The sequence below is a fragment of the Phallusia mammillata genome, chromosome 1 (genome assembly GCF_965637545.1).
Source record: "Phallusia mammillata chromosome 1, kaPhaMamm4.hap1.1, whole genome shotgun sequence".
Taxonomy (NCBI): domain Eukaryota; kingdom Metazoa; phylum Chordata; class Ascidiacea; order Phlebobranchia; family Ascidiidae; genus Phallusia; species Phallusia mammillata.
This window is the reverse complement of record NC_137252.1, coordinates 30,387,899-30,411,901: the sequence shown is the minus strand read 5'-3', so window position 1 is coordinate 30,411,901 and position 24,003 is coordinate 30,387,899. Positions and strand designations below refer to the sequence as shown.

Below are 24,003 nucleotides of genomic sequence, written 5' to 3'. Positions count from 1 at the left end.
CGTGCAAATAATGCATTTAAAAACCAAAACCGCCAACACTTTGACCTTCCTGACCTCAAACATTGAACAAGCAAAATTTGCTGCAAAATGTTTGTTTCAAACACTAGCATTTACTTCAAAAATTTGCATGTTATTTCAGTGGTTTGAAATGCAGATGAAAGGAATACCACAAATAAAGTGACTTTCAAAGATCATGGCACACTGCAAAAATGCAATTTTGGTTTAAAAAGGATTATGCGTAAATCCGGCAAAGAATAATATAGCAGCGCGACATGAATATTTGCAGAGAGCTACGGCCAGACGAAAACACTTCTCGAGGTCCAGCTTGGCGATGACGTACGATGAAAACAAATGGCGTAAACAGTCTAGAGTTGCCATTGGACGACGTAGCTCAGGCGTAACCTCAAGCGCAGGAGCTTACAGAAAATCGTCAACAGGGCTAGCACGAGGCGGGCTCAGGTTTCTCTCTAAAACATGCGCGGGAAATTACGTTTCGTGAGGTCGCGCCAGGGAGTACGGCTATGCTGCAAGCGCCAAGCAAAATCGCTGTTCTACGATGCTCGAATGCTGTGGGGGGTAAATTCGACTATGTTGACTGTCCCTTATCTCAACTGATACTGAGCAAAATCAACTTGCCTGTCAACATGTATTTTGCGTGGCTGAAATTCATGAGCAAGCGAACAAGCTGATTATCCGCATTAACCACCAATACGGCGGCGTTTGCTCCAATGCTCCTTCCCCTCTCGCAAGCTGCATAGCGGTCGGCATTGCCTTCAATAGCTGTTGGTTTCCGAACATCATGCAGCATGGCCAACACGACAATGAAATATGGCTTTACTCCTTACTTGTTGAGCGTACGCCTAGTATTGAAGCCTAAGCTAAATTACCGTAGCCTACTAAGCAATACTTATTTCATAACAAAAGTGACTGGCATAAACTACTGTAAAGAATGTGGAAACAAGATTTTAAAACTGTGGCCTACTGCCTGGTAAGTCCTTAAAATCCTATGTTAAGGTAAACAATTGTCATAAGCTATTTCCTCATGTCCTGACATGAATATTAACAGCGCGCTGCCGAGAATCTTCGCAATCGCGAAACGCTCTTCAAAATCATATTTAACCAGGCCGAAGTCCTTTAAATGGGCACCACACACGCGTTGCTGTAAATCGATAAAGACCTTAAGTTGCGGTTAAGACGCAAGAGAAATTTGAAAAGGAACCAACGACAGCTGTTCAGCTCTTTGAAATCCTCACCTAGACGCCAAAGGATTAGGAGTAGCGGTAAATTGCATTAAACGGATTTGAAAACGACCGTTTTAATTGTGGCTTTCACATCTGTTCTTTTGAATGTGCGACGAATGTACAAATCGCAAGTCTATAACCGACCAGGCTAATTACAGATAATTCTGTTGCTATATACTAGCCTATCATTCACCTATACTAACCATAGGCATGTTTTCAAATAAAACATGTACCATATTTTAATTCAACAACGTTACCTATAAGTTAACGGCCAAGTAGCTTATTCATAAGTGCATCACCCTTCAAGATAGCCTAATTTCGTTTCTCATAAAAACAAATCAAGTCGAGCAAATTCTATAAAATAAATGCAGAAAACTCTAACCGCAAAAACATAGTTGTTTAGCGACCTAAATAATAACAACCGTTATCGAATGACACATCCCTCTCTGTGCATGTGCTCCATCGAAACAAAACTGACGACATCATCAACAAACACATGATGCCGTCTGTCGCTGAAGACGGTAAATACGCTTTTGTTTCGTCAGCCATATGTCGCAAACGCTGGCTCAATATCTGAGAGGAGTACGTCACCAGTTTATTGTGAAACTAACTCAGCATCAATATCTGGCCTGGTTGTACGTTGCTTACCTTTAAATCTAGTTGCGTGGGTTACGTTTAGGCAGTCTCTTGCTACATAAACAAAACTTCAGACATTCCATGTAGGCCATACATGTATTGTAGTGTAACATGAATAGCCTAGTCGTGGAATTTACAACATCATAAGTATAGCACACATAACCTCATAATGCTACTCACACCAAGGGGTTTGCATGTGCAACTGCCGTTGTACTGCAAGAGAGACGCCAAGCAGTCACATTTAAGTCAGAAATTCGATAAAACCATCATTGCACACCACACCTACATGAATATTGCTTTGGGCTGTACAACTGGCTTTTACATCTAGCATGTTTCGTTTTGTAAACCTAAGCTTAATGCGTAACTTAAAATTATATCAAACAGATGGTGAAATCAATAAACATTAAAGTATCAAGCCAAACTCTTTAAAACAGACGCCCAATTGAATTTCATGCTGTCCTTACTTATCTTTGTTCTGCAAACGCGTAACGCCTTTAACCGCAAACCGACCGGACGTCAGTCCTAATACTGTTAGCTTGTAGCAAAGAGCAACCGATTTCCCTAGTGATTACTGTGTGATAGCTTCTTTTACACGCTGTTTCCAACAGCTCGACGAAAAGAAGGAAAAAGGGCCTTGCTCCCACGTGCTAAATTGATCGACTAAACAGAACGAATCATTTATTGATTTTTTATTAAGTAAAAATCCATTGGCAATATTTATTTGCCACGTTAAGTATGATATGTTACACGTGAAGATACATGAAGCTCACTAACAAGAAAGACTTGTCTTTTGTCTTAAGTGAAGTTTTTCGCACTCTGTAGCCTACATCTCAGCAACTTGGCAACACCTCATAGGCAGGATGCCCAGATACAGACACGGCCAGCAATGCGGCTGCGACGTTAATTGTGATAAACTTACGCAATCGTTTTGTATGATTCATGTATGAAACAGACACAAGCTTTAAATCAACTGTGTTTAACCACAACAAAATTTCCTTGCGGAAAAACGTAAATCTATCCGCAACGTCACCAAAACGAATTAAGTTTTGTGATCCAGTTTAACAGCCAAGACCATATGTTGGATTAGGGCTTGACAAACAAACAGTCCAACCGGGCATTTCTGCTTGGTATTACCCCAACCTTTGAGCTTGATTATCGATTTATTGTAATGGTACAGCTTCCGAATCGACCATGAAACCAGAGATGGCCAAGTAGAAACATTTACCAGCCATCTTCCATAACACAATTGGCTAGTTCAGGTTCTAACTTGATTGGTTTCACCAACTCTTCCCCCAACAGAAAACGCTTTAAGGTGGTGCTTCTGTCGCCCTGCAGTCTTTTAGGTGAGTTGTCAAAAGACTGGCAACCGCAGCTATTTTCGGCACCGAGCGAAATAAACTTAACTTAATAACCAAACCAACATGGTTTAATCTGAAACACATATGGCACCACCTGACGGATGTTGCCATTGGACGATGTAGGTCTATAACCGACCAGCAGGCTAATTGTTTGCACAAATATTTTTGACATTAGCAATTATTGTCATAAATTTCTGTACATTAAAAACTTAGAGCCATCAACTGGTGTTGTTTTATTTAGGAAGAAATTTTTGACCTTGTTTGATCAGTAATTTATCTTTAGAACAAACTTGCAAAAACATGCTCAATGTAAGAAACAGAATATTATACATTTTTGTACACAAGCCCAGAATTGACGTTTTACCTTGATAGGAACAGGGCTGCCACTCTAGATATTTGATAGCAAGATCTAGATGGTTTTGGTTAAGCCTAGATGTAAAATTTGGGATCTAGATACTGGCTATAAAATCCAGATAGTTTTTTCACGTTTGCAAAGACCATAGGAACAGTAAAAGCCTACAAACGTTCCACCCAGATAACCATAAAGCCTCGACATTATAATGTGATGATAAGGAAGAAGTATGCTTTTTTAACATCTAATATGGAGTAATTTATATTAAAAACCTTTGTATGTGATGTTTGGCTAATATATTGCATAAAATGGGATTATTTTATGTTTAGATATATTTTTGGATGTTTTATTTTTTAATCTAGATGATTCTAGATATTTTTTGAGGTCAAACTAGATTATTTCATTAAAACAAAAGTGGCAGCCCTGATAAGTAAACACATAGATACAAATAATTTTTTCAATATTGATGCAAAAATTTAAGCATAACAATCAGCTTTAAGTGCATGAAGAAAAGAAGAAAGAAATCACATAGCAGTGTGTCAGAACCTAAAATTTAGCTACTTAGAAACTCTGAACTTGTGATTGCTTGGTGATACGTTGGTGGGGGCTCACTGTATAAAGGTGGTTCTACAAAAAGGTAATACATTTTTGGTTATGATTATAATTCTTTGTCCCATTAACATATATGTATGCAATGATTATACCCACCTTCAAGTGAAAGAGAAATTGGAAAGAAGTCCTGATGTTGAGCCTCCATGTTTCGATTTCTAATATTTGTAAAGTTAAGTGATTTGTAACAACCATATTACTAACATCAAGAATGAACTAACTGTGCTCGATTGTTTTGAGATATGACAAGGGGTTGAACTTCAGCATCTACTTTACAAGCGAAATCCTTGCATACAGCTTGTCTGTAGGCCTGCAACAATACAAAACTACCGTTGCCTATAAAATGTTTGTACACACAAAAATCAGTGATTGCTGCAAGACATAATGTATAAATGAGTATAACTTTTCCAACAGTTTTGATTATAAACTAGAAGGGTGGCTTAGCACATATTGCCCTTGCATATACACTATAACCTATTTTAAAACATAAATATATTTCCTTTGCTTATTTTGTATTGGGTCCCATATTAGCCATCATCATTTATAACTTTATTAGTTTCTGCAGGCAAAAACTCATGGGTCCCCACACATGCAAAGTTGAAAATAATGCAATTCAAGAGATAACCATGAGGAAGTCGGGTGTTGTAAGGTAAAACACAGCGATCGGTTTAAATAATAATACTATGTAGAATACAAACTATAAAATTAGATTCCCCAGATATTGTTTGAAGTATGTCCTATTTAACGTTTTAAAAAACTGACCCATTTTAGGGGGCTAGTAGGGCAACTAATTGCGTTCGACACACAAACTAAAAAATATATAAAAACCATAATGACTCAATCAATAGTACTGCAAAATTTCAGCACAATCCAAGAATGTTTGAAATTTTGACCACTAGAGGTATTTTGAGCATAGTACACTTTGGGGGACTTGTGGGGTAAATGTTAGGACTACAGGGTTGAACACAACAATCAACACCTATAAATGGCATACTATACAAGAAATCCAAATTTAAGTGGGGGTGGGATGCACATCTACATGAATATATCTACCATCTGTGTAAATTTCAGCCAAATCCATCAAACATTTGATGGAAAAACGAGTCGGACAAACTTTGGGTAAAAACACCCTTTTTGGGGGCCTAGCGGGGTAAATACTGGGGTTATCAACAAAAACAAAGTGAGATGCACATCTACATAACTATATCTACCATCTGTGTGAACTTCAGCCAAATCCATCAAACATTTGATGGAAAAACGAGTCGGACAAACTTCGGGGGAAAATACCCGTTTTAGGGGGCTAGCGGGGTAAATACTGGGGTTATCAACAAAAACAAAGTGGGATGCACATCTACATAACTATATCTACCATTTGTGTAAACTTCAGCCAAATCCATCAAACATTTGATGGAAAAACGAGTCGGACAAACTTCAGGGGTAAAATAACCATTTTAGGGGGATAGCGGGGTAAATACTGGGGTTATCAACAAAAACAAAGTGGGATGCACATCTACATAACTATATCTACCATCTGTGTAAATTTCAGCCAAATCCATCAAACATTTGATGGAAAAACGAGTCGGACAAACTTTGGGTAAAAATACCCATTTTAGGGGCCTAGCGGGGTAAATACTGGGGTTATCAACAAAAACAAAGTGGGATGCACATCTACATAACTATATCTACCATTTGTGTAAACTTCAGCCAAATCCATCAAACATTTGATGGAAAAACGAGTCGGACAAACTTCGGGGGGAAAATACCCATTTTAGGGGGCTAGCGGGGTAAATACTGGGGTTATCAACAAAAACAAAGTGGGATGCACATCTACATAACTATATCTACCATCTGTGCAAATTTCAGCCAAATCCATCAAACATTCGATGGAAAAACGAGTCGGACAAACTTCAGGGGTAAAATAACCATTTTAGGGGGATAGCGGGGTAAATACTGGGGTTATCAACAAAAACAAAGTGGGATGCACATCTACATAACTATATCTACCATCTGTGTAAATTTCAGCCAAATCCATCAAACATTTGATGGAAAAACGAGTCGGACAAACTTTGGGTAAAAATACCCATTTTAGGGGCCTAGCGGGGTAAATACTGGGGTTATCAACAAAAACAAAGTGGGATGCACATCTACATAACTATATCTACCATTTGTGTAAACTTCAGCCAAATCCATCAAACATTTGATGGAAAAACGAGTCGGACAAACTTCGGGGGAAAAATACCCATTTTAGGGGGCTAGCGGGGTAAATACTGGGGTTATCAACAAAAACAAAGTGGGATGCACATCTACATAACTATATCTACAATCTGTGCAAATTTCAGCCAAATCCATCAAACATTTGATGGAAAAACGAGTCGGACAAACTTTGGGAAGAAAAAAAAAGGAAGAAAAAAAAGAAAAAAAAAAAGAAAAAAAAATAAACATTTCGAGTAAAATCAATATGTGTCCCCTTCAGGGAAGGGGACCCATAATAATCAACGTTTTGATGCCTTATACAAGACACTTTGTCAGGATAATGGCACATTTAAATGTCAATTATCTATAATAAAAACTGCTGGAAGGGCAATGCTCGTTTATGTTTATACACAAGCTTTTCCCCAAACAAAAATTTACATTTAATGTAATTCCTGAAACAAAATACTCACACAGTGAAGTGGGCCAATGAGAAGACACACTGGCAAACATAGACACCACAATGCAGGATGGGAGAAAAGTTTGTTTCTGCTAGTGAAGTTAGTTATGGTAATGCGGCAATCGAGAATAGGCTGACAACTGCAACAGCCCGTACTAAAATATTGTTTCAGAATGTCAGAAAAGTCAATCTAAAAACACAAGAATTTTGTATTTGCAATGAAACTACATAGTTGCTAAAGATAGACTTTATAACCAAACTCAACAACATTTGAATAACAAGGGTGTAAATATTTTTTAAGCATTTACTCATAGCTTAGCAAAAGTTTAGTTTGTGGAGAATCAAAACTAATCAAGCAAACTAGAAGGGTGGCTTAGCACATTTTGTCGGTGCATTTACACTATAACCTATTTTAAAACATAAATATATTTTCCATGCCTTTTTTGTATTGGGTCCCATATTAGCCATAGTGTTTTATAACCTTAGTTGTTTCTGCAGGCAGAAACTTATGGGTCCCCACAAACGTAAAGTTAAAAATAGTGCATTTCAAGAGATAACCATAGTCCACATGCTACACAAATTTTAGCCAATTCCGACACTGTTTAATAAACTTACCCATTTTATGGGGCTAGTAGGGTAACTAATGGATGTGACACTAAACTAAAAAAATATGAAACCTCAATGACTCAATCAACAGTACTGCAAAATTTCAGCCCAATCGGCCAATGTTTAAAATTTCGACCACTAGAGGCGTTTTGAGCAACAACCGTTAATGCTTCTGATGTCACCCCCTGAATGCCATGGTGCAAAAATGTCCACCAAGCAACCCACCAACAAGTAACATACAACTAGTTGCCCTTGTAACATTATTGCGCAACAGAATTATTTCGTTTGTGGTGCCCATTAACATACAAACACGTTTTACACTTTGGGGGCATGTTGGGTAAATGTTGGGGCTACAGGGTTGAACACAACAATCGACACTTATAAATGTCATACTTTACAAGCTATCCAAATTTCAGCCAATTGCGGCATTGTTTACAAACTCACCCTATTTAGGAGGCTAGCGGGGTAAATACTGGGGTTATCAGGACAAACAAAGTGGGAAGCATATCTACATACCTACATCTACCATCTGTGAAAATTTCATCCAAATCCATTAAACATTTGATGGAAAAACGAGTCGGACAAACTTTAGGCAGAAAATAACCCATTTTAGGGGGCTAGCGGGGTAAATATTGGGGTAATCAACAAAAACAAAGTGGGATGCACATCTACATACCTATATCTACCATCTGTGAAAATTTCATCCAAATCCATCAAACATTACATGGAAAAACGGGTCGGACAAACTTTGGGAAGAAAAAAACAAAAACAAATTCGAGTAAAATCAATATGTGTCCCCTTCAGGGAAGGAGACCCATAATAAAGTATATAGCTTTAAATGTATCACATGATTTAACATCGCTATCTGAGATAATATGATTAAAAACATGTTTACATCAAGTGCAAATCTTGTAGTTTCATTTCTATGTAAAATCGTTTCGACTTGGTTGAGGTATTCTGTTAGTTGTTGTTTGATTCTTGGAGCAGAAGGATTGATGTAAACCACAAAAGTTTCTACAATGCAAACCAAATATGAAAACATTTTAAGCGATAAGATTTTTTTACCCACTACTGACTTATACACAGCTACAAAAGATGGAATGTTTATTTACTGTACATGACAATATTTACAAAAAACATTGTTTTAAGGGCAAATATTCTAAGTTTTTACTTTACCTGGATGACCTTCTCTCTCCTCATACTTAACAATCATATAGGTTGGCAAATTTGTAAGTCTTCTTCCAATAGTTTGAAACTCAGCAAGTGAGCCAACAGAGATATTACTATCAAAATGTAAGGATAAAAGTATTTATCTCTTTTTTGCAAGTTGTTGCTAGCAAACATCACACTTACAAAGAATATGCATCTACAAATCTTCTTCGTTTTTCTGAGAACACATTCACTTCATTTGCATTATGGTGAAACTTTTTTCCCACCTTGGTTAAAAAACGAGGTGTTTTATGCAAAAAATTCAAAATGTGAAAGACTCCAATTTCAATGCTCATATTAGAATAGTCCATTTTGCCACATTAATTGCTCTAAAAACAGATTTTTTTCATCAAACTTGCTGTTATGATTACAAATTTGTGAAATTCCATTTCAAAGGCAAGGAAACCTAAATATACTTAACTATGCTCCATTTTGCTCTATCTTTTACACTTTTTGAAGAGCTGAAACAAGTTTACCTTGTGCCTACATCAGACTCTCAACACAGCTAATATTATTTTGTCTGGGAAAATAGCATCATCATTACAAGTTAATCATTGCAAGTTTGATGAAATGTTTACATTAGGGTTCGAATGACAATGCTAAATGATTACTTAGCACAGTGCTTCTCAACTCGTTTTAGGCCATGGACCACCGGCCCAGTTAAAATAAAATCGTGGACCATTTCATTTTTGAGCAAGTTTGAAGTACGCATACGAAACAACCATTTGAACTTGAAACATAATTCTTGTAAACCGATTTTCGAGAAGTGAGATACAATTATTAACAGCTAACATTTTGATGCTCTTTTCAACATGTAATATGCAATCATCTCTAGTTTAATACTTAATTTAGTGGACGTCTTGTGGACCACCCAAAATGTCATGATGGACCACTAGTGGTCCATGGACCACCAGTTGAGAACCACTGACTTAGCATTAATATTTAATTTTTACACCGCTGCAGATGACCCAATAACTACAAACATGACAATACAATAAAGACACTGGATGGGATGCTTTGTTTTTTGGGGGTAAAAATGGTAGAATCCCTTGTAACAATTGGTTGTGAAAAATCTGTTTTGCCTTCATCCTCGTTATAAGTTTAAAATCATTTATCATTTTTGAAACATTTGCTAACTACATCACACATCAGTTTGTAAAATCCTTTGCATAATTCTTTATTGCTTAAACAAATATTTGCATAAATATAAAAAAAGTGATTTGATTTTCTCAGTTTTGTCACTTTTTTCACTCAAATTGATCATATTAAGAACCAGAATAATTAAAAACGTAATAGAAAAAAAATATATACAGTCACTTGAAAACAAAGATCATTCTAGAGCTTTATTTGTTGGTGGAATAAATTTGGATACTTGTGGCAGCATCCGCTGTTGTGACGAATGAGCAACAGATTCTTCATACGATGGAGGGTTCAGGTTTCCAACTAAAAAAAACAACAAATATAGTGTTTTCATTTATTCTAGACTTAAATCTCGTGGAAATGCACCATTTCTTTGAACTTGTCCTGCAAAGCTTTCCTGCTGGTACAATATGCTTGAAGTCCTAAAAATTTGAAAGTTTGATTAGCAGTCTTTTGTAAAGAATATTATAGTTAAAAAAAAATTTAAAACGGTTGAAAGCAAAACACAAAGTTCTCAAACTGGAAAAAATCTCACAAAAATTATATATCAGATGATTCAAGTACAAGCAACATTATTTTGCCAAAATATTTTTTAAACAAAGAAAAGCTATGGTTTGGATACGAAATTAACAAGATTACAATTCATTTTAAGTGTCTTACAGTTAAAAAGATCTGTGAAAACAAGCTCACCATGAACTTGAACTTTCAGCAGGTGCATTGTTCCATTGGGCAGTAAAAAATGAAACAACTGCTGTAATGTTGCATGTAAAGTTTTGCCTTTGAATTACCTGAAAAAACTTACATTTTTTTTTTTTTTGTGTTAATACATATGCAAAGGTGGCTTGAGTAATTAATGCAATTGCCTGTAATGAAGACGTTTTGGTAAATAAAATTTAATATTCATGCTGTACTTACAAAATAAAACGGTGCAGCTACCAAACAGCAAGGAAAGCATGAACACCACAAAATTGGGTTGGTGAATAGCCACATTAGGCCCAATGAGCTTTTAATGGTAATGTTGCAGTGGTATGCATGATAAGAACCATCCCGTCGTTTAAGTTGGTGTTCATACCATAGCTTCAGTAACTTGGTGAAGTCAATCTTGGGTACAATAAAAACATATTTACAATTAGCACAGTAAAGATTAGCTATAGCAATTAAAGGTCACAGTATTTTAGGGTAAAATTACTGTCCAAGCTTCTGAAGAAATAGACATGGTAAAATATAACAAAATTAAGAGATTTAGTTTAAACATTTCTAGTATTAAAGTGTTTACAAAAATCATATAATGCACAACAAGCAATCAGAAAAAAAATTTGATTGACATAAAATGTTACAAGTAGCAAAAACATGCACCTAATTGAGTTCCATCAGTAATAATTATTCAGTTCCATCCGTAATTATCAGCAAAACATGCACTAATGTATTTTGTTTCACATACTGTTAACTTAAAGTTTTTCCCCCTGTCTAAACAGTGTTCAGCCTGTAAAAGAGCATTCTTCAACTGTCGCTGGATTTTTGCATGTTTGGTGTTCAATGCAACAATAAAAGTATCTGATGTAGTAAAAATAAAATAAATTTCTTAAAATATGCATTATTTAGTAGCAGCTGGTTGCACACCTTGTTTGGTTTGTGTTGATCCACTATGGTTTATGCCAAAGTACTTGAGTTTGCAAGTCACATACATAGGAAGTTCCAAAAGATTTTTCTTTAACAACTGGAACCCTTGAATCGATCGAACATTCACAGTGCTAAAAGTAAACAAGTAATAGCCAGCGGTTCTCAACCTTTTTTGTCGGGGCCACAAGGTAGTTTTTCAAGTGTGTAAGCAGCCACCGAAAAACAAATTAAAAGAAATTGAATGAAGGATAACAGCAAATGACAAGAATCTGAAAAGCTACTTTTTGATAATAACACTTCTTTGCAGAAAGCTAACTGATTCTGACTTATGAGACACAATACAATCCCTCTGTACGTAATTATTCTCGGTAATAGATTGAGTGAGTTGAATAATGAGAGTGTTTAAATATGCTGCATTGTTAACTTTTATAAATAGTAAAATTCAAAACATCGATTGTTTGGCTATTGTAGCTTTCGTAATAATCTTTGATGATTTTTTTGGTCAGATGAGGGTTGCAAAATAAGTAGTTGGGAGCCGCATGCAACCTTGAGAGCCGTGGTTGAGAACCACTGGTCAAGACTATAAAATGTATCAACTTATATTAATACCAACAGTATTTATCTTGTGTCATATTTGCCAAACCACTTGAATACATTTTACACTTACTTGTCATAAGCATTTATTGTTCCAGAACGGGCAGGGAAAAACACATTTCCAAGATCCTGGTTGCATTCTAAACCATTTTCTTTCACAGTAAATGGATGGTTGGCAATGTCTTGCATTAAACAATAAGGTTCATACACTGCAAGTTCAACATCTCCAGCTAATGGACTGGCCATTTTGGACAAAAAAAGAAACCCATTTGACAAAATAGTATAATTTTGATAAAACTAAGCAATGCTACTGTCACAAAGCTTAATGCAGGCTGTGTCAACTGTTTCATGCAGAAGCCAAGCCACTAAGTTTGATGAGCAAACAAATCTGTTTGCGTGTACTTTGTAATTATTTGTCACAGTCCACAGAACCACATGATCAGATTGTCTTCATTTTTGAACAGAAATTATGAAAACCACATAAACAACCATAAATCGATTACAAATTGGTGGCGTTCCGGTTCCGGGCCAATATGCCTCAGCAACAAAATAGTTCAACTGAAGATTAGATTCTGTTAAGCATTTTTTTGTCTAAACATGCGTTGTTTGCGTTCTGTAAGTCCAATAGCAATCAGGTGCGGCTTCTCTAAAAGTCCAAGACCAATTATAGACACGTTTTTTGTAAGTCACAACAAATCCTTCATTGTTATGCGTCACCAACATGTGCGCGTGTGTAACAGAGCATAACATCAAAACATCATCACGTGGTTGTTGCTTTTCTAATTCGCATTTTTTTTGCTGAAGAGGACTTAGTTTATAAAATACATTTTATAGTCCTTTTTTAAGTCTTTTAATAGAAACTTGTGAAAAAAGACATTTTTACAGAAAAGTCGTCAGAGACTTGTTGGCTTTTGTTGGAGCAGTTTACAAATTTTGTCGCAAAGTCGTATTATTTGGCATGGTTTGGCAAAATTCGTTTAATCTTACACATTCTTTAAATAACAAATCGAAAAAAGTTAGTCTATGTACGGATTTAAACATTTCGGAAACGAATATAAACAGAAATATATAAGCCAATCGTACTATTAAGACAGTACAATCTTAAATAGCAGTAAATCGTGGCAGAATAGGCGAAAAAATAGTTTCACAAAAGGTGCAACTGAAACTGAACATATTGTAGCAAGTATTGCATGCAACAAACGTTGAGACATATTAATGTTACGCAAAGCTAAAACATAAAGTAAAAGCTTGCACTCCTCAATTTAAGATGGCAAGTGGCAAACTAAAGAAAGTATGTTTCTGCTTAAAGTATTGGTGTTAAGTTGGAAATTTTAATACAGTGGGAGCATATTTTAAGAATTTGAGATCAACTATAGCGTTGTGAGTCCTATACCAAAAAAATAACGTATGATGGACACTATTTCCCCCAACAATTGTGGTATTAGAAGATTGTGCATGAATAAAATGGAAGATCTACTAGCACCATGCCTCAACGTTTGCCGAACATTTAGCTAAAATTCGGTAGGTAGCACAGAGCACGAACACCTGTATAAAACGACATATAAAATGCCATCGGTTACGGCTACTACCCGATCCCTGCCCAACTTTAGCTTCTAAATAAGTATTTTTGCCTTCTGCGTCACCCATCAGATTTTCACTTAATGTGGGACTGACGTGAGTGATGGTGTTAGCAGCTCTACCAATTAAAAAAGCACAATACATCACAAGATTGCACAAGAGAAAATATTCTTTGGGGCTAGTTAACAAAACTTGGGTCCTGAGAAGGTGCTCCCATAACTCATGTCGCCATCAAGCTCAAAGTGTCCCCCTAAAAACTTCCATTCGGGGGCAGCATTGGGTCCAATATAGGGGTCACCGTTGTGAAATAAGGGTTGAGTCACTAATTTTTTCCCAGCATCAAGCAATTCAAACATCCGTCCCATGCACGTGGGCATTTTTTCAATATTGCCGTTCATGGTTTCCTCTGTTAAAAGTTTAAAAAAAGTTGGATACAAACTCTTGTGTTGTGCCAATTTAATACACTACACACATTAAATACCCTACTTTGGGGTAAATTATCATTCACAGCTAGCCAACAGCAACTTTGGTTGTTTGATGGTGCTTTTGAGTAATGTCATTAAAAATATCTTAAATGTTGTTTCCTATCATAACACAGGTTTGTCTAGAAATTGAAAAGTACAAATAATTCTGACTCATAACGATAGTCATCATTTTTAAACTAATTTTGTATTGCAACTTACTAGGCTATTGTCTTGAAGATACATATTTATGTCAATATACAACACTACACAAAAGACTGTACTTACCCAAACAGACAAGCATGTCCGTGTACTGCTGATTAAATAGTCGCCGTAATAGCTTCGTTTTTTTGTTCAATATGCGTTTTGGGCCATTATCAACTTGACGCCAGCTTTCAGAGGCAAGCTGTTTAATCGGCCATACACTCGACACGCCCTCTTGGAAGGACACCGTCTTGCCGGCGAAGCAAAAGCGCCAGCATGTGGTGGAGTTGGCCTCCTGGCATCCGCACAATGTCTGTGGCAGAGACAAGCATTCGACGTCCGACCATTCAGGCGGATTTCCCCGCACCGATACCAGCTCTCGTCCGTGCGCGAGCTCCAGAAACCTCACATAATGCGACTTCTCAAAATTCGGCGCAACCTCGGTTTGGTACGGATCGCTGGACTCCTCGCTGAGTGACGTCATCAGCAGGTCACGTGTCTGCGCCAGTGTCGTAATAAACGGACTGCAGGGACTTCCGCCTTCTCCCTCGTAAACGATCTCAAAACCGGCTTCCAGCGCCGACTTGAGCCCGCGCACGGGGAAGAGGATTGCGCTTGAGCGCCTCTTAGTGACGTACCACTGGCGGTGAGTGAGCTGCCGCTGGGGGTCGCCCGTGAACACCGTGGCGTTAGTGTCGTTTAGTTTCACGCACGACTCTGCTTGGATCAGCTCTAACATGACGTGAGCGTAGTAGCCACCTATCGTGTACACGTCCGCTATGTAGGGTTGCTCCAGAAGGTTGGTTGCATAGCGAAAAGCCTTGGACCAAAAGTTCGTCGCATTCCAGCGGTGAAACTGATTGAAAAAGTAGTAATATTTATTAAGCGGATGTCTCATATATCATGTACGTGGGTCTGACGTTGCCTATGAAAAACTTCATAGTACGCCAGGCCTATTGAAGGCGTTATACCGAACGTGATTCGCCCTGCGTCGCTCAGTTGTTAGAGTAGAGAGTCCCAAAAAGACTACTGCCGTGGGTTCGAATCCCACCGCTGGCTAGACTTTTGTAGCCTTCGCCTTGCCTTATGGAAATACTAGGGAGATCGGCTTGATTCGGTACAACGCCTTCAATGGGCTGGCGAAGAAAGATTTATAGATGAGTATGCCGTGATAGCTGGTCTGCATGGACGTTTCAGGACTGATCCCAGTATGAATGTATTCATCTTGCCTATTGAACAATTTTAACCAAACAGAAAACTCACTTCACACTCAAACACTCACCTTGTTAGTTTTGGTTGCTCGTGACGCAATATCGTACCATGAAGGGCCACCGGACTCGGTGACGTCATCATCAACGTCATCTTCATCTTCAAAGTAGACATCTAAAGTATTTAACATCCGTCTTAGTTACATTGTTTAAAGCAGGGTTTAAAGCAATTGCATTTAGCGATTTTTTTGTACTTTTTGTGATATCGAGAGCAAGGTTGGTCTGTTTATTTGGCCACACGGGACGAGTTGTTAAAGCTATGTATGGTGACCGGCATTACATTTCTGAAATATAACTGTAACGAGCTTTCCCTCAAAGTTGTTTCACTTTTACAACTTCTTTTGGCCTACTAGCGCTTCAAAAACTGCGAAATTTTTGTATCATTTAATTTGATAAATTTAGTGTCAGTTATTAATGTGGAATGTATAGTTTTCTCTTCTACTACGTAATGCCCCATTATTTTCAATCAAAATTACAAAAAGGCTATTGTTAGCGCATAGTCGTATAATTTTATCTTGTCTATGAAGTTACAAACTTCGCTTAAATGCGTTAGAATTGCGTGAATTTGACCCTCAGTGTTGTTGTAGCAATTAAATTGGGTTTTAACTGTAAACATGAGCTTTCGTGGTGCTAAGTAAAACTAATTGCACGCAAATGCTGAAGAGTCAAGACCTTTAAAAAAAGAACAATATAAGGGGGGGCGATTTGGAGCCAGTGCCCTAGTAAGGGGGCGACTTTGCTAAAAAGTTGAAGGCCACTGGTTTGAAGTGTTATTTTTTCCTTTTTTTATTTTCACATTTTTTCACAAACCAGTAAATTTCTTTTTGCCCTTTTCGGTGTTTTTTCTCCACCTGCCACCTTCGTCCGGCGGTGTGACTTGCCACAGGAGAGCGATAGAGTTCAGTGTTTTTATGATCTCCATGGGGGCTGGCTTCTCAATTTCAGCAAATACTTCTTTCACTAGTGTACTGGAGTACGGTTCTAACTTCAAATTTAAACCGGGTCGAATCTAAAATGTATTAGAAATAGCGTTAGGCATAGTAAATCATGCCAGTTACTGCTAAGCCAAGCTGACAAAGAGTCCATAAACAACTTGCTATGTATTACTACAACAAAAAATACAAGAAATTAAAATTATATATTTACAGTCCTCCTTCCTGCAAAGCAGTAGTTTTCAACGTTCTTTATTAACGATCACTGTTATCAATTCACCATATCTCATGCACAATAAATTTAAAACCAAACTTTTTTATGCATGCAAGAATGTTCTACTTTTCCTGAAATGAAACGCATAAATATTTTTTGAAAAAAGATCTAAATAGTTCAAAAAGTTTAATAATGGGTTTGTATTCGTACATAGAGATAATTTAGAATCCTTTTCAGAAACTTCTCTTACAAACCTCGTAAAAGTCACGTGACGGAAACGGCGTTGGGTAAAATGGAACCCATTCTGCATTAGTTAGATTCGGTTTCCCCCCGATTGAGTTGAGGATATTGGCAGCTAGCGACATGTGAAGCATCTCCTCTGTAGAAACGCTGGACATACAAAATAGTATCTACCAGCAATATCAATAACTCTAAACTATCAATAACTCTAAACGAAAATAAGTCAAAAATCAAATGACAGGCAAAGCTTTGTCGCGAAAAAAATCAAAGCTTTGTCGCGAAAAAACAAATTGTACCTTTTTAGGACTTCTGAAGCATGTTTGAATCGATCTCTTTTCAGTGAAAACAGCGCTGTGAGGTAGGGAGGTATCGTGTAGAGCTCAAGCAGCATCGCACTCTGAAAGTTTTTGTGCAAACGCGCAACAGTTTTTCGTAGTTGTTCAGCGGAACCACAAACCTCCACGCGGGCAGCTTGATATTTACTGCAAGCAAAGAAACACAGCTCATGTTACAAGATGCAAAATCCTCAAGACTTTATTGCGAGAAGTTGCTTATATTCAGAAGCAAGTTTCATACATGAGAGCCAAAAATATATATTCACTTGTTAACAGAGTGTACACCACATACCTCAAACAAAACTTGTAATAAAGGAAAAGTTTTTTTCTTAGTTTTCGCGAGTTGCAATAATAAACGTATGTTCCTAAAATAAAAAGCAGACATACATTTGTACAATGCTAACTTGTAGAGTGTACATTAATGCAGCAATCGTGAAATGTGAAATTCTTCTTAACTTGTCTCTTTATAAACAGTTTTTGAGGTGTGTGATAAATATTCACTATATACAAGTAAACCTACTTAATCTTTGGTTTTTCGGTTTTAGGTGGGCCATTCACTTCACATTCGATCCACCGTCTGACGAGCTCGGTCTTGTCTGGTGACAAATCACGAGTCGTGGGCATAAAGTTCGGGTGATCCCAGCCGTACTCAAACATCGACATGTTCACAAGGTGAATCTTTTTCCTGTAAAGACAAAACAAACTTATTCTTTTCACCTTGGTTAAGGTAACAATGAATACATTTTTACTGAAAAGCTATCTAGCTAAAACAAAGTTGTAATTCGAGCCTGACTTTACATACGACCATATTTGCTAAAATTCATGAACCACCTGTTCGTGGCAATTCGAAGCAACATGCTACACTGAGGTATAAGGGATTCGTGGAGTTGTTAGTCGGGCCGGGTTCGGGTTTAGGATTATTTAACAAACGGGACTAATTCGCGTCTGATTTCAGATACTGTGTACGTAAAAATAAAATTACCTAGCTAAGCACCTGGTTTCTGGACTTAAGCACCTGGTTCTATAATGTCCAATAGCCCTAAAACGTCCTGTTTAAGTCATTGTCTATATTTTTATAATTGTTGTTATTAACAGAACAATTAATACAATATTACATCCAAAAGAAAAATTAGAAGAAAAATTGAGAAATGTTTTGGTATAGGTTGGTGCATTCATTTCTACAAACACCAACATGCACCTGCTCAGTATATACGTATATTTTAAAAAAACATGAAAGATTTTGTGTACCTGACATTTTCAATAGATCTCAAGTTGATAATGTCGTGTTTCGCCATAATTGGAAACATGTTGTAGTAGAACTGGAATATAGGTCTGATGTGCTCCTCCCACGAAGGACACATATTTTTCATCACTGTCGTCGGCAGAGAGCTAAAATATAAATATTACAATTAATGACCGACAACAAAAGCAAAAAAGTTGGTACTATGTGTCGTTTAAAAGATGTGAGCAATGTACATTACTTTTAGGTGTTTTTGCATACACACAAGTTTCATTACTACATGAGAACACTATTAAGGGGGCACGGTAAAAAAGTGGAAGTAAAATTGGAATAAAGAAAACGCTAAATAACAACGTTTCTTAGGAAAGAGTAGTTTTGGAAACAATGGATCTGTATTAAAACCAGATTCTTAAAAAAAACTTACGATCATTAGGGAATAGTAAAAGCAAACCGGAACGAAAATTGTTTTACTTATAAGCACTTGTTGTTTTTATTGCTGTAACTTTGTTTGAACTAGGATTGAAATGAAATTATCGCTGTGCATTTGCTGCGAAGTAATTACCACGATAAAAATACTAAAAAAAAAAATTACTGCAGTGAAACTACAGCGATGAATTTACTGCGATGAAAAGGCTTGTATGAAATTACTGGATGTACCAAAATTGCCGCGATAAAATCACAACGATAAAATTGCTGTGGTGTAACAATCCATTGCTGAATAATCTCTACAATATTTTTTCTCAGTAATGTTTTTATGTTACGCAGCCTAAATTTGTTGAATTTATTATTGTGGCTCTGATATGAGTAATTAGGGGCGAATTTGAAAACATTGGATCGTTCTGAAAGGAAAATTATTCAGCTTTCATCAATGTCTCTAGTTCAAAATCAATAAAATTCATCACTCTGGGCCGACAGTAGTAATTAAAAATTTTCTATTTTGAAGCTTACCTGAAGACTTTAAGTGCCATTGCAAAGCTTGAATACCCTTTATGAAGCGAACATTCTTTGAGAAGTGTTCCATAATTTCCACGGATGGTAAACATTCCTCCATCGCCAATTTTAAAAATCCGCCCATGTCGATCGGTGAACGTTGCCTCAATTCCCATTGGATAGATCTGTGCAAAAGCAAGAGCTGCTGAAGAAACCTTTATCGGGGAGACATTTTTTCGGTTTAATTGTTTTTTTTTTCTGCTCTATGACAAGTTTTAATATTGTATGAAATTGCAGCAACATCTCATGTGTTTCAAAAAAATAAGAAAGAAACTCATATGGCAAAAAGAGATTTGTTTTTCTGTAAATTTATGCAGAACATGTGCTGATACATTTCATGTGATTAAGAACTCTCATAAAAAGCTGTTGGTTAAGCCTTAAACTTACATCTTAATGCGAGTCTTTATAGTATCAAAAGTATCAGCTTAGCTAAAAAAGATGATAAAAAACACCAACCTGTCCGTCCATTCCGCATTTTCTGGGATGTCCAATATTTCTAATGATTTCCACAGAGAGTTGAGCGATGCCATGCATGTCCGTCATCACTGGACCTGTCAGTTTAAGAGGTTCTTTTGGCCACGAGAGAAAAGGCGAGCACGGTTGCTATAGGAGGTAACATTAACATATTATCTTAATTTCATTTGATGTGTTGTTAAATAAATAATGTATTGCTGTGCTAATGCTATTGAAAACAATTCATCACTTTTTATGTAAAAAATAGTTTTGGGGCGTTATGTTTTATTACTGGAGCAGTGGTTCCGATTAGGGAGAAATTCCCCCCAAGGGAGAAATTTTAAACTAAAGGGACGGGTTTTACTTTGACTTTTACAAGTGGTTTGTAAATAGGCACTCAAGTTCTGGGAAAATTAGCTGTAAAGTTGATATAAGACCCAATTTTGAACGATCTTGGTATGATTTAGCATTTACTATGTAGTATATTAGGAAGGAATAAAAATGTTTGAATTGTTAAGGGATAAATTCGCCGAAAAAGGTTGGGAAACTCTGTACTAGGGCATAACAATGTACTATGTAGGGTATATTGTCTTATGCGCCACTTTTATGGGATAGCGGGCATTAAAATCATTTATTGGCTTTATTACTTGTATGTCAATGACATATGCTAAAAAACATGCCTTTGTATAATTCTACGATTAGGCTCATCTTTAATGTCATCGTCAGTTGGTGAAAAATAGGATCTTATGTTACGTTTAATTTGCAATGCAATGCCGTGGAAGCAGAACAGGAACTTACATGAGGGTTACAATTCGCCATTGTTTGTGATCTTTCTAACAGCCTCAGTTGCAGCTTAGCTCCCTTCAGTGGACGACCGAAGCTTGATGCCACTGCAGGTATTTTCCATGACTGTCCACGCGCTAGTCGGCGTGTATATCCACCCATTGGCTGCAACATAAGCATGTGTAAGTAGCAATATGTGGTGATGTTACCTTTTTTCTTGAGAACAGGAAAGAAAATGCTTTCAAAATGATAAGACTGTAAACTTGAATAGAATCTGTAATTCACAACTTTTTCTATGTACCGCAAACCTTTTAAATTTTACTTTCTTGCAACTTAATTTCAAGTCAACGTACTGCATATGCCACCTAGCTGAAGCATTTTAAACATAAATTATTTTGACACCGAGATCAATTTCTTACCTTAAAATTAAAGCCCATTTCGTCCTCTAACGCCACCACGTGACAGCTTTCGTTCCCGTTTCCGTTCAGATACCCGCAATAGCGCGGAAACAAGCCACATAGGGTGTAAGCAATTTTTTTATTTTTGAATGGAAGATCCTCGTGCGTCGTCGATCTGTTCACCACAGCCAGCCGCGAGTGGGCGATAGAGCGCACCATCTCTGGACTCGCCCAATCCAACAAAATTTCAGCTACACCACCAAAATTGCGGTACCTGAACATACGATTATTAATTAAGGTAAATTGTTAAAAGAACACGGTTTATGACTTTATCTTTGTAATCTTACTTTATCCCCATAAAAATCACGGCAAACCTGCCCGGTTGAAACTATTATTTCGAACGAACGTCAATTTTTTTTCCAAAATGCACATCCTCAGTGTTTACTGGCTATAATTGTATAATTAAATTAATTCATACACACATTTTATCTTATGAGACCCTGTCCCTTATTTATTGGTTAATACAAATGTAAGATACGTTTAGTAGACATACAGTAAACCTCGGTAAAACCGGATTCGGTTAATCCGGGTCTTCGCCCAATTTAGACAAAACTTGAGGTACAAATAATTTGTAATGTGGTAAGGCTTGAAATAACCGACATCGGATAGGACAATTTTTTAGGTCCAACCGGGTCCAGAATACCGAGGTTTGCCGCCAGTCGGTTTTAGAGCAAGGGTTATGTTAACTCGTTATCCCATGGTAAAGCATTCTTCTTTTATGCTTTAGCTACATTCGAAATAAAGTATTTCATGTTTTCGGCCGTATGAGTAATTGTAACGGACCAATTCGTACAGGTTGCCTATGCATGTTATATAGTGTAACTGTCAAAAAAGTAACAAAAACGAGTTCGACTTGCCATTTTATGTTTGTTAAAAAGTCCAGCCAGCCGCCTTGAGTCACTAAGAAGAAGTTATGACCTTCGCACATTAAAGCCCGCTGGAAACATTGTTTGTTGAGCGATGGACACACAGACGGGGCATCCAACACCGCTATATCAATGTGTTTTAACGTTGACTTGCTGAAATTCCCGTAAATGTCGCTCTTAACCATCACACTCAGATCAAGGACAAGTTTCTTGAAAAAATAACATTGCTTTAAAGCTTTGAACTTTAACACAAAAATTTAGTTTGTTTCATATTTCTAAATAAAAAAATAAAACATTTTATAGTGAAATGTTGTTCAGTGATCTTTAAAATAAAAAGTGAGGATAAATAACCTAAATGTCCAACCTTCTTTTTCGGTTGCAAACAAATACAAGATTTTAAAAAGTATTTATGTTTTAAAATGCACGATTTTAACCAGTAAAGCATTTTGTAATGTCAAAATTGTTTCAGTCAGATTTTGACATAATTTAAAATAAAGTTTTCTCTTTTCTTCCCCACAGTCACAAATGACTGCATCAACTAGGCCTACTATAGCAATTCACTCTGATCATTAATCTACAATATCTTACGGTCTACACTACAGCTTATGATTACTTCCAAAACACACAAACTAAAGATTACCTTGTGTTCGTAGCTAACGTAAAACGGCACTTCCCAAGTGTTGTCCTCACATGCGTGAAACGGCCTCATCACCCGACCAGAAAACAGGTTTTCCGGATCGTCCGATGACGTCATACCGATTGTGCCAGTCAATCGACCGCTCAGTTTATTATAGTCGCTGAAAAATTAAGAATTTAATTTGAAAAATCGTATTTAAGTTGGTAAAAGCAGGATTAAATTACACATTAGGCAAAGTAAGCATGTGCTCAGGGCGTTAAGGAAAAGGGGCAATGTAGAAACTCTTCAAAGCAAAAATTTTAAATTTCGCTCAGTATTTAAACGCACAATAAAGTAAAAGTTGCATTATTGATTCAGCTTTTCGTTTCGTCTCCTTCGCCACCCACCAACTTTCCAATGCAACGAATTCATTTACCAATAAGAGACTCGATAACCGCCTCCAAAGCAGAACTGCAAGCCGAGCCGGGTTCTTCGGGTCTTGTTCATGTTTAGGCTTAAGTTTGAATACAAAAGGCTTGACTCGGCCTGACTCGGCCTGACTTCAAACTCAGTCTCATTTATTCCACAATTTCATCTTTCGGGCCTAATTCGAACTTTGTTTGAAATACCTTGGGTTGTGTCCAGGTTTCTGGCTTGTGCTACAAGTCTGCTCTGAAAGGTTTAGTCCAATCTTAGGATCAACCGGTCAACCACAATGGTTATGAAACACTAACTAATTTCCAAAATAATTGTTCAAAACACAACACAGTACAGCACTCACAATGCGTCGAGAACGAAGTTGATGGACAGATTCTTTGCCATTTTAAACTTCCTCTTGTAGTTGTCGTCCAACCATTCCACGTCAACCAGTTTACTTTTAAGACTGGGCGACATGGCACTGCCAACTACCCTGAAAAATACTTTCAAGTCAGAATGATACGCCAGTGTCGAAAAGGAGGCAGGTTTTAAAAAATACTGACTCTATTACAGTTCTGTACACACAAGCACCTAGTCCCAGAACCGCGTTACCAGGTTATTATTCTTGTATCGTGCTTAAAACGGCCCTTGGTGAAATAAGTATCTGCGATGCGGGAACTAGACTTTCTACAGCAATTCACTCTGATCATCAATCTACAATATCTTACAGTCTACAGCAGTGGTTCTCAACCAGGGCCCATGGGCCTCCAGGGGACCACGAGCTGTGTTCCGAGGGGCCACGAGTGTCGATTCACCAGAAACACCCACTAAAAGCCATTTTTACAATTAAGTGTGTGTTACAAATAACTTTATTACCTAAATTAATCGACTATTTCACATACTATTTGTCTACATTGAGTTTTTTCACTATTA

The 24,003-nt window shown here is 37.1% G+C and overlaps 3 protein-coding genes across 4 annotated transcripts; all 3 read right to left on the bottom strand.

The window, feature by feature from the left end:
• Positions 1–3,449: 3,449 nt before the first annotated feature.
• LOC145209157 (uncharacterized) lies at positions 3,450–9,757 on the bottom strand. Its single transcript, XM_080079415.1, has 7 exons — positions 8,806–9,757; positions 8,629–8,735; positions 8,348–8,466; positions 6,860–7,036; positions 4,418–4,506; positions 4,296–4,354; positions 3,450–4,214 (listed from the first exon to the last, which is right to left on the bottom strand). Exons 1-7 carry the CDS (start codon positions 8,970–8,972, stop codon positions 4,141–4,143), a joined length of 792 nt encoding a protein of 263 aa, XP_079935541.1. The 5' UTR covers positions 8,973–9,757; the 3' UTR covers positions 3,450–4,140.
• A 56-nt stretch (positions 9,758–9,813) lies between these two features.
• LOC145209154 (uncharacterized) lies at positions 9,814–12,739 on the bottom strand. 2 transcript variants are annotated; one of them, XM_080079413.1, is made up of 7 exons: positions 12,089–12,739; positions 11,422–11,552; positions 11,243–11,355; positions 10,717–10,902; positions 10,492–10,598; positions 10,168–10,223; positions 9,814–10,104 (listed from the first exon to the last, which is right to left on the bottom strand). In XM_080079413.1, exons 1-7 carry the CDS (start codon positions 12,259–12,261, stop codon positions 9,992–9,994), a joined length of 879 nt encoding a protein of 292 aa, XP_079935539.1. In that variant the 5' UTR covers positions 12,262–12,739; the 3' UTR covers positions 9,814–9,991. The 2 variants fall into 2 exon arrangements, with proteins under 2 accessions (XP_079935539.1, XP_079935540.1); XM_080079414.1 differs by having other exon boundaries at positions 10,492–10,589; positions 12,089–12,737.
• A 185-nt stretch (positions 12,740–12,924) lies between these two features.
• Positions 12,925–22,737, bottom strand: LOC145209142 (uncharacterized). The gene is made up of 14 exons (XM_080079394.1): positions 22,678–22,737; positions 22,029–22,246; positions 21,133–21,385; positions 20,729–20,878; positions 19,934–20,080; positions 19,436–19,602; positions 18,496–18,636; positions 17,768–17,932; positions 17,209–17,394; positions 16,927–17,062; positions 16,337–16,535; positions 15,541–15,641; positions 14,343–15,114; positions 12,925–13,999 (listed from the first exon to the last, which is right to left on the bottom strand). Exons 2-14 carry the CDS (start codon positions 22,220–22,222, stop codon positions 13,776–13,778), a joined length of 2,835 nt encoding a protein of 944 aa, XP_079935520.1. The 5' UTR covers positions 22,223–22,246; positions 22,678–22,737; the 3' UTR covers positions 12,925–13,775.
• Positions 22,738–24,003: the final 1,266 nt, after the last annotated feature.

What these genes read in the sequence shown, in the direction of transcription:
- LOC145209157 (XM_080079415.1), bottom strand. Translation starts at nt 8,972, where the DNA reads ATGGACTATTCTAATATGAGCATTGAAATTGGAGTCTTTCACATTTTG. An exon ending in TCTCAAAACAATCGAGCACA is followed by an intron (nt 4,355 to 4,417) that starts GTTAGTTCATTC and finishes TACAAATATTAG; the next exon opens with AAATCGAAACATGGAGGCTC. An exon ending in AATTTCTCTTTCACTTGAAG is followed by an intron (nt 4,215 to 4,295) that starts GTGGGTATAATC and finishes ACCTTTTTGTAG; the next exon opens with AACCACCTTTATACAGTGAG.
- LOC145209154 (XM_080079413.1), bottom strand. Translation starts at nt 12,261, where the DNA reads ATGGCCAGTCCATTAGCTGGAGATGTTGAACTTGCAGTGTATGAACCT. An exon ending in ACAATAAATGCTTATGACAA is followed by an intron (nt 11,553 to 12,088) that starts GTAAGTGTAAAA and finishes GTTTACTTTTAG; the next exon opens with CACTGTGAATGTTCGATCGA. An exon ending in TAGCTGCACCGTTTTATTTT is followed by an intron (nt 10,599 to 10,716) that starts GTAAGTACAGCA and finishes AAAAAATGTAAG; the next exon opens with TTTTTTCAGGTAATTCAAAG.
- LOC145209142 (XM_080079394.1), bottom strand. Translation starts at nt 22,222, where the DNA reads ATGGTTAAGAGCGACATTTACGGGAATTTCAGCAAGTCAACGTTAAAA. An exon ending in TGGCGAATTGTAACCCTCAT is followed by an intron (nt 20,081 to 20,728) that starts GTAAGTTCCTGT and finishes TACCTCCTATAG; the next exon opens with CAACCGTGCTCGCCTTTTCT. An exon ending in GGACATGCTTGTCTGTTTGG is followed by an intron (nt 14,000 to 14,342) that starts GTAAGTACAGTC and finishes AACTTTTAACAG; the next exon opens with AGGAAACCATGAACGGCAAT.